Raw genomic sequence first — 9,993 nt, 5'->3', positions numbered from 1 at the left:
CCAACAGTGAAATGTGCACCTGGCAATCCTAATACCATATGTCAGGATCTGTGCTAAAATATGTTAATTTAAGTGATTAAGGATTAACAACTTGGCCAACAGGTGCACTGTCATGTGGACTCTTGTTCAGCCAGACATTCACTTGGAAAATGTCTCTTAATAAAGAACATTGATGAAAAAAGCAGGCAGCAGCTTCATGCAGTTGGCAAATCTCTTTCCTTTCTAATTCACGTGCACACAACTGATAGGGAGTGCACGTGCTATGGTACAACAGCATCTAAATTCTGATTGGGAATGTTGGGGATATGCATAAAACTTCCAGTGAGTGTTGTCAGGATGGAATCTTTGATGCCCACTAACAGACAAAAGCCTTGATCCTGATCTTGGATATACCAGCTTGAATATAAAATAATTCTACTGATTAATATAATGGAGAATAGAATGCGCCTTACAGCTGCTGGTTTTCTTCAATGGTCAGTGAGCATTTATCATTAACTTCAAAAGGAAGAAAACTAGTCCAATATAATTTTTTAAACCCTCCTCTTCATCTGTTTGTATTATATCTTAAAGGGAAAGCTATGTACAGAGAAGAGTTCCTGTGCTGGAAAGTATTGCTAGCTAACAAAGACCTGTTTATGTGAAAGATATGTCTAGCTGTTAGCATGCTGTAATGCATAACCATTGTTATACATGTAATTATTGTAACTGATCCAGTCATCTGCACACTGATATTCTTGATTAGACTGAATGTATGGATGATAAACTGCTTCTTTGCCCAAGAAATAAGATGGAGCAAGTCTCTGTAAAACAACAGCACTGAACTGGTATGTCAGCTTCCTTCGAATTTTAATGATTTCACCTGTTCTTCCGTAATTCCTCAGTGCTCTGGCCATTTTCTGATATGTCATGATCTTGCGGTTTCCCTTTCTTTCTCCCCACAGCTCTGCAAGTTTCTCCTTGTTTTTGGAGACAAACTGGAAGACACCATTGGGCTTATCCACCCACTGGATGCAGTTTGCCATAGCTGGATCATAGAGAGACTCATGGAGGTACTCAAACAGCCGAAGTTTTTTTCTACCTATTAAGAAATAAAGTACAAGGTCAGAACAGAACACACATTTGTTTCAAAAGATGAGAAGTTGTCTTCCTAGGAAGAATCTTACAGTCAAAAGCATATGTAAACCGAATACCTTGTCACAAATTAAAAGATCAGTAGTAAATTATCCAACAGAAGACCAGAAACAGCAAATAGGGTGATAGTTCTGAAACATGTACAGATCTGTGGTGACAGAAAGAGGTTTGGTCATTAGAATTCCAAGAGCAGGTTATTTGGGGATCATGACAAATATCTGGTGACTTCACTATGTGGTAGGTCTCAGAAGCCACTTTCAGCAGTCTTCAGACACATTCTGTACAGATGCATGATCAAGGAACCCACTGCAGGAAATTACATCCTGAGACAGTGCAGGAAAGAGGTTCTGGAGAGCCAGTCTGAATGTTTTTTAATAAATTATTTCCCTGCTTAACCAAAACTCAATTATTTTGAGATTAGTCAATTTTGTCAGGTTTGTTGCAGGAAAGTTTTAGGGACATTGTAGTCTCTGATATAAGGTGAGTAGGAAGAGCAAGCTAGTTTTGGATCATAAACCTCACCTGGTCAGTAAGGAGCTAGATCTTCTGATACCCTTTAGTTTTCTAAAAATGTGCAGAAGTGTCCTATACAGAATAAAGCAAGCTCAGTATTGCAGTATTTGTCACCTAACCAAGCGTTTCTCCCCACAGGCTTAGCTCTCAAACTTAAGTCTACTAATAAGGCTTATTTAGTTTCACTTTAGTCTTGTGGATCCCTCTCTCTGAATTACTTCTAGTTCCCTTCACAAAGCCAAGGGTGACCAAGAAGCTGCCATAAGGAGGAAGAATTTAAGATTGAGACAAAGAGGAACATTTTGTAGAAAGGAGAGTCTGTGCAAAAGAACGGCTTCTACTTTAACCAAAGTGGAAACAAGTGTCTGCACTTAAAGTTCATAAAGTCTTGTCTTGCATAGCTATTTTAAACTAGGAACAGGGGAAAAGTAACAGTTGCTAAGGAACACTGGGGTCAAGCCAACACATCTGTTAGGGATGACAGTAATTCTGAATCTGGTGGTAAGGAAAGAGGAGAGAAGTGACAGACTAGGAAGAAGAAGAGCCTGAAATCAGAGGTACTTTCCAAAAAATTAATAAAGTTTCATTATCTAAATAAAAATTGGCCTGTGACTAGAAGTAGATATTCTACTAGAAATCCATATAGTGTTACTAAGGTGAGAAGCTTAAAAGCAAACCAGTGAAGAACACTGCCTGATCACAGTAGCCACTTCTTAGTAGGTGGGCTCCCTAGGTCCCCTCAAGACCAAATTGTCCTATGAACCTATGGTAGAACAAATAAGATCAGGGCAAAATGCCTGGACTGCTTCAGACTGAATCTCTGCTGGAAAATGATAGTGTAGACATGTCTGCAGCAGCATCTGATTCCATACTGTTTGCCCTCTTCGTTCAGCTGTCATTTCTGCCCAGGCTTTTATTGCTAGACCCATCATCTCTAGCTGATGTCTTGGTTTGAGAGGGCTTTTTTGCTCTTATGTGTTGATGCAGCTATGTTTCCAGAGCCCAGCTGTTATCTCCAAAGTGCTACACAATGTGGGTGCACTAGTCTGAGCTGGCGTTAATTCACAGATCTTTGTACTGCACCTCATTGCATAAGCTAGTGGTGTTCATTACCTTAAACATCAACCTAAGCTAACAAGGCTAGTGTCTGTAGATTTCTTCTCTGGTCACTGGAGAGAGGCAGGTGCTCCAGAAGGTGTCTCAGAGTGTCTGCATTAGATTTCTGTGCTGAATTGTCTTGAAGCAGTCTAATTTTCTCTGGGTGTGTCTAATAGCGATGCATCTCTAAAGGACCTCTCTTGATTGTCTCCACTCACCAAACTTTAGTTCAGATCATGGAATCATATTGATCTACATGAACTGGACTCCTTTCAGAGGAAATCTAACCCAAAGATGCTTTCCAGAAGCATATCTCAGTCACTGCAGCTTTCAGAACTTGCAGCCAGCCTAGAGATTGCCCCAAATAAATCCTTGTGAAATGCTTTAAACACAGACTTTGGGTCCTCAGTACTGATTGTTTCATCTACAGATCTATTCCTAAAGGACCACACTGCTTTCTAGTGTATAGAAAACATTTCATGACTTAATAAGAAGCCAAGAGGACTAAATTTATTTAGGTATAGTGGAAACAGCCCCTCAAATTACAGTTTCTGGCAGGAGTATTGCCATGAACACAAAGAATCCAGTAAGAAGACACAAAAAAACCCCATTAAGAATAGTCAGCCATTCTGCAAATTTATGCAGTATGGACTTCTGGAAAAGAAGATCGATAATAATGTGAAAGAAATATGAAACAGGAAATTAAGTTTAACAGACCAGTAACAACTGAAGGTGAATTAAAATACTGACTTGTAAAATGCCCCAGTGTAGCACTGGGTAAGACTTAGATAAGCAACATCCCTTGATGGAGATGAAATTCACCATTGCAAATGGTGAATCAAGTGCTAGAAGTACAGAACTTAAAAGGAGAGGCTACTATTCCTATCATCCCAAGGAATTTGTAGTAGTAGTAGTAGTAGCTATTAAGCACCAGAACCACAGTTCAGCATCAATGGGAAGAGATGACACCAAAAACTGACATTGTGTGGCTAAAGTTGAGAGAAGGGGATTTCAAAAAGCAGCAAAACCAGGAAGCTACTCAAAAAGACCCCATGGTCAAAAGTAGTTACAATAGCTCAGTGTGAAAGCTGTGGAAATCTCATCTAGCAGAGTCATAGAAAGGATGCTGAGTCCCAAATAAAAGTCAAAGAATGAATGTAATAAATTAAGTACTGCAATGACCAATGTCACCTGACCTATTATTTGCAAAATAGATATCTATCCACTCAAGTAAAGTCAACCAAAAGGAGTACAAAAATAGCTATAAAAATACATACTGGAAGTGACAAAATCTAAGAGCTAATTTGAAAAGTAAAAAAATAAAGGCATAAAATCAGGTGCAAAAATATTTATGTATGTGAAAAACCTTCGAAAAACCTTCAAGAAAACCACACCTTGTTGGACCACATGAAAGAAGTTATTAAAGTGGATAAAGATGTTACTGATAGTTAGATTTACTTCTCTGCATCAGACTTCATCCAAGATGATTTGGAGTGAAACACATGTCTGTTTTTTCCATGTACTAAACAAGAGGACAGAATAAAATTATAACAGATTTCTCTTATAAGATTTAGCAGATAGGAAATGAACACTAGCAGTTGCATTCTATTTACTATTAAATGTTAACTAATTTTTTTCCCTGTTAAAAGTAAAAAAAGTCAGAAAAAAAGAGAAATCATAATTTTCCAAGAGATTTTTAAAAGTTACATACTGTGCATTTCAAGATATGCTCATTTTACACACCTTTCCCTGCTTTTGACTGGCCAGGAGCAGCATGCATCACTTGGCTTTCTGGAGTATTCTGCAGTGTATGATAGACAGTCTCATCTGCATAAAAATCCGCTGCACTGTTCTTCAAGAATTAAAACAATGAAGAGTTATTAACAGAGTACGTTCTCTGAGGAAAAGGAAACTTGTAGTAATTAATTCCCTGAAGCCTTCAAAATGCAACCTTTCATCACCTCACCCATGGAGGACTTTTCTCAGCCACCAAGGCAGGGAGTATACTGTACCAGTAACTAGCCGCACTAATTTATGTCCAGCTGGAAGGACTGCCCACCAGGGGAGAAATTAGGAGGGAAAACAGAGTAATTGCCTCACTCTGAACCTTTAACTCTTCTGCTGAAAGCAGAGGAGAAACAGTAGACTCTGTTTCCAGAGTTAGTAGAAGACAAGGGCCACGGGACAGTGGCCGCTATGGACTCTGTAGTTCCTCTGTCACATTGTTACTATTCTGCTGGTTGAAAATGGCATTTGGTAGAATCTAACTGAAATTATCTCTCTTGCAATATTCATTTCCCAACACTCCTGGTGGCCACACTCACAGATGGGCAGCCAATTTTCCATTTATGTCTAACTTACTAGTAATCTGTTCACTTACAATCACATTTCTCCAGCTATACCCCTGGTCCTCTGTAGATGGTGCAGTAGAGTAGCTGGGACTTGCTCGGAGGTGGTGGTGATGGTTGATTACAGTCAGGCAATTTTTATAACCTGAGAATTAGGAGGATGGAGCAAAAACTGAGTGAGTAAAAGGAAGGGAGAAGAAGTAAAAAAATCCAATGGTGAACCATCTAACATGCTGCTGAGTTTATCAAAAAGCACTTATCCTAAGGCTGCCTTCTAGATAATAAAGTCTCCAGAGCCAAAATGTTTCATATCAGCAGGTTATCCCACATAATCTGTACTGCTGCTGCTAATCGAACTCTTGGGCTGGTTTTGTTTGCCTTCAAGATGAAAAGCAGTATTTGTTAAGATGAAATGTCAGATATTTCATAGTATCATGAAATAGTTTGGTTAATAGAAAAAGGAGGGCCAAACATCACCAAACATAAAGAACGGGATAATTACAGGCCACTGCAATACATGTATTAGAAAGGAAAAGGGAATGTCACACAGTTCTGCAGGCCATTAGTACTATGCAAGCGAGTATCCAATCATGAATGAAGTGAAGGAGCATCAGAGCATCTGAAGTGCCTGAGGGACCACAGAAGGTACCCAAGACCTGAGGATTTTTTAAAGAAGGAGAGAAGAACACTGGACTGAGCCACTTGGAATAAATTACACACTGCAGGTGGTGAGAAGATTTTGGAGGCTACATCTATTGCAACTGGAAATGTGGGTGCAGATGTGAGACACAGTAAACACTGAGTTGCAAGTGTTTAATACCTCTCTCCATTGGCTCTGACAACAGATAGAGGCAAGAACCTACAAGTAATTATATAGAGCAAGTCTTTCAGCATGTGTATTAACAACAGCTGAAGATATGGCCCAACTGGTCTTATTTATATTTCAGTATACAATAGATAATATGTAAATAAACTTCCTCATATGAAATGCATTCAAAACAAAGACAGTAGATACTTTGTCCTGGACTTAGAGGGTTTGTGAAGTAGCCTCCTATTTTAATTTCCTTCCATTTCTATTTGTACATTTCTACAATGTAAAAACACCAAACACAGATTTTAAATTTTATAATGATTTAATTGCCAAAACCTTGCCTGAACAGGAACAATTTACAGCTTGCTTGTATTTTAAGTTTTGTAAAGTTTAAAACCCTTCAAGCCAAGAAAAACACTTTTCTATCAACTATCCAGACTTGAACTATCATTCCTGCATAAACTATTTAAAATTTATATTTTAATGTTAAAAAGTTAATTGTGGAAATTAATATCACTTGCTGGATTCTTGGTCTTTTTTTTTGGTCTTTTTTTTTTCCCCACTGGAATTCATTGTTATATGAGTTTATTCACTGCATAACAGAAGACCATTTTTCAATTAAAACATTAAAACTGGAAAATGGCTGTTGCATTAAGGTCATATATGCTCTGATTATAGGAAATCTGAGCTCAGAGCACCTAGGCTAGTACTGGGGAAGGTAGAGGGGGACTGTCCAACAGTTTCCCTGCACTGTGACATGGAAGGTGAATGCCACACTGGGCAGTACTAATGGAGGGGCGGAAATCCTTCAAATATTGTTCCCCCTTTCCATCCTCCCAACGTACCCCTCTGCTATCCAATACTCCACCTCTGGCAAACCGATCTCCTATCTATATGCTTCAAGATTTTCTGTAAAAATATAAGTGGTAAATGAAATGTAATAATGGTCTTTTTTTACCTGGTGAATAATGCATTTCTCTGTCAGAGTGCTGCTGCAGTACTTCCAGCGCATCTTCGAAAGCCTGGCCCAGTACATCTTGGTCAGGAAAACTCTGCAAGAACATTTTTCTGTCAGGAGCCAGAAAATACCAGGCTGGTTCTTTCAACATTATTAGTCAGAAAATCCCAAATAAATGCAGTGATTATATAGAATGTACATCCTCCTGGAATATGTATTTTGCAGGCACTGAGGCATTACCATAATCGTTTACTATTATGAGAAAGTTCTCACTCCTTTGAGAAGTTGCTTTGAGGTCAGTGGGACAACTCACACGGGTAACATTACTCACTCGTGCGAAGGTTTCAAGGTTCATTTCCTTAATTTGCAGCAGAAGTTTACATAAAGGGTGTTACTGCTATTGGAGTGGTTTATAGTATGTAATACACAGGTATATATCACTTGTGTAACATGATTTATAAAGCCAAAGTTATCATTCAATAATTGACATGACAAAAATTATTACACACAGGTTACGAAGTGCATATGCAGAGAAAATGCTATACTATGCCGGCATAGGAAACCAAGTGTTGATTTTCAGAAAATTGTTCGTTATCATTTTAGAACACCTTGTTCTAAAAATCTAAAAAATCCCCTCAAATCTGTTTGCCTAAGAGTTTTCTGTAGCATATTTGAAGCACTCAATAATGAAAGAGAATAAAGGCATTGTAGACTTACCATTATTTAGATAGCAAAACTTGAATCCTGTTTAAAATAAACAATATTTTTTTGATTGCGTGTTTCAAAATAAAAAATAATTATCACAGTATAATTAACATTAACTAAATGAAATAACTCTATTATTTCCACTGATGAAATAAAATATATTTAATAACACAGATGAAAGTAATTTAGGATTAGAAGGTGATATTTTAATGAAATTAAATACTTGCAACATTGCATATTTTTTTTTAAATTCAGACTATTTTTTGTTACTAAAGTTTCCAGTTTCATTAGTACTGTGACTTTTAGATTATTATCCCCATCATCATAAACATATTTTTTTAAAGACATTATGAAGTGAAAATGTATTATTGCTAACATTCAGTCTTAGCACAGCTACTAATTTCCCAAAGAAAATACTGATCTGAATTACATGCAAGTGTTTAAGTCCCTTTGGTTTGCAGTTGAAACAAGCCTATGTTTTTTCATAATGCAGATTGGCATATGACTGTATATGAGTATACATAAACTCTCAGACTAATTGTGAGTTCCAGAAACAAATTTGTTTAATAAACAGTGAAAATCCCTTAGTAGTAATTTTTTATTTATATTTGTTACAGATTACAATAATCAGGTTTTGTTACCTTGCAGGTTTTTTTTCCCTGTTCTCATTTACATTATTATTTCAAACTTGTAAATATAATAATCACTGTATCGGTAATTTACTCATTAAATGTTTGATTATAATCTCTTGAAAATACTGGACATTTTAGCAGTGATTTCAGCAGATGCAAGACTGCTCCCTCTGTGGTGTTTACAAATGCAAAGGAGAGAAGATGCATAAATATAAATGAAGAAGAATTTTATCCAAGACTGGCCATGAATGTTCTAACCTGGTAATTCTGCCTCAGATAAGTATGTTATAAATTCCTGTCAAAATTTGTAAAAGTTTTTTTAAATATTGATGACCAAGCGTATATCTTGAAATCCTGGTGATTCAGTAAATTGACCTCACTGAAGTCGATGGGATTTTTCTCTTTAACTTCAGTGCAGCAAGTATTTTGATAAATTGATCTAATTTTATTCTAAAACCACAGTGGGCCATATTAACCCTCCAGCTGCAATGGTGGCCACACATTCTTGGAATATAAAGCTGTAGAAGTTAAAGACAAGAATCTCCTTTGCGAAGATCCTCACGTAGTGTTCCCCTAATTTTAAGGAATTCACTCTCCTTAAATTGCTTTTGTCTAACTCAAACTCCAAACTGATACTTTAGTCTCTCGACAGAACATCTATGGTCACTGTCGATGCCTTTCAAAGCCTAAAATGTGCAGGTATCGGCAGGGTACTGTTGAATGGTCATACCATTTACACAGCTGAATTCATACCAAAAAAAGAAAAAGTCACACCTCAAGCAAGTTTAAAAAAAAAAGTCTGGACACTTACCTAGAATTTCAGCTCCACACACAAGACAAGAATCTGTCTGGTTTCATACATAAATGAAAGACTGAGTTCCCACAGCAATGGGCTGGCAAAGGGGCTGCATTAAATAGCTGATTTTAGGGAAGTGTTTTGGCTAGGGGGTTTTTTGAGAGTAAAGGTATAGTAAACTGCTGGCATGGCCCTTCATTCGGCACAAAAGAAGGGTGATTTATACTGACATAAAATAAAATAAAATGCTTTAACCATTGTCCAAAACATGCAGATTCTAAGCACTGGAAGAGATTCCTTTTGTCTATGTCACATCCTATCAAATCTGTCACCAATATGGTATGTCTAGAGCAACCACCTACATCACTCATCTTTCCCACATAGACTGCAATGGACTTTGAGGCCTTATCTGAACCTCCTGCTTAGCTCAGTGCAAGAAATGGACCAAAATAGACCTCAGAATAAGAGTTTGAGGGAATTTCATAACTCTTCTTCAAAGCAGGTCCAGGTCTAAATCATTTACTAAAGGATTCAATACAGATTTAGACAAGCTGTAGTTGCTGATTTGCCACGTACTTTCTGAGCAGCTACAAGCCACGATGTTTCATCCTAGGGGATAAGAACTATGTTTTTCAGTAGAAAGCTTCTTATTGCTGACATAGGTCTATCCTGTGCTGCAGACAAGTCTTTCAGAGGCACATTTTAGAAAATTTCCTCAGCATTTGCCATGAAACTGATGTAAAATAGTAATTACCTCTTACAATATTTATCCATACTCCTTCAACCAAGAACTATAGTCAAGAACTAGCCTGGATATGAATGCTGAGTAGAGGCAATTGGAAGCCAGTGTTAGCTTCACCATTTCTGCTGGTTTCAGACGCAAGCTGCCTTTTCCAAATTTGCACCACACGGTTTCAGAATATCCTTTTATTTGTGAAATACGTTGATACATGTATATGTTTCTTTGGACTACAAATTCCATTTTGTAGCACTTCTCTGAC

The 9,993-nt window shown here is 37.4% G+C and overlaps 1 protein-coding gene across 2 annotated transcripts; it reads right to left on the bottom strand.

The window, feature by feature from the left end:
- Positions 1-562: 562 nt before the first annotated feature.
- Positions 563-9,083, bottom strand: SPIC (Spi-C transcription factor). 2 transcript variants are annotated; one of them, XM_026868423.1, is made up of 6 exons: positions 9,008-9,083; positions 7,577-7,603; positions 6,860-6,953; positions 5,123-5,235; positions 4,486-4,594; positions 563-1,078 (listed from the first exon to the last, which is right to left on the bottom strand). In XM_026868423.1, exons 2-6 carry the CDS (start codon positions 7,577-7,579, stop codon positions 651-653), a joined length of 747 nt encoding a protein of 248 aa, XP_026724224.1. In that variant the 5' UTR covers positions 7,580-7,603; positions 9,008-9,083; the 3' UTR covers positions 563-650. The 2 variants fall into 2 exon arrangements, with proteins under 2 accessions (XP_026724224.1, XP_026724223.1); XM_026868422.1 differs by lacking the exons at positions 7,577-7,603; positions 9,008-9,083 and having other exon boundaries at positions 651-1,078; positions 6,860-6,965.
- Between the last annotated feature and the right edge of the window lie 910 nt (positions 9,084-9,993).

Source organism: Athene cunicularia, assembly GCF_003259725.1.
Source record: "Athene cunicularia isolate RWA chromosome 1 unlocalized genomic scaffold, athCun1 chr1_part2, whole genome shotgun sequence".
Lineage (NCBI taxonomy): Eukaryota > Metazoa > Chordata > Aves > Strigiformes > Strigidae > Athene > Athene cunicularia.
Note: the sequence above shows the minus strand (reverse complement) of the source record. Positions and strands in the feature narration are given on the sequence as shown.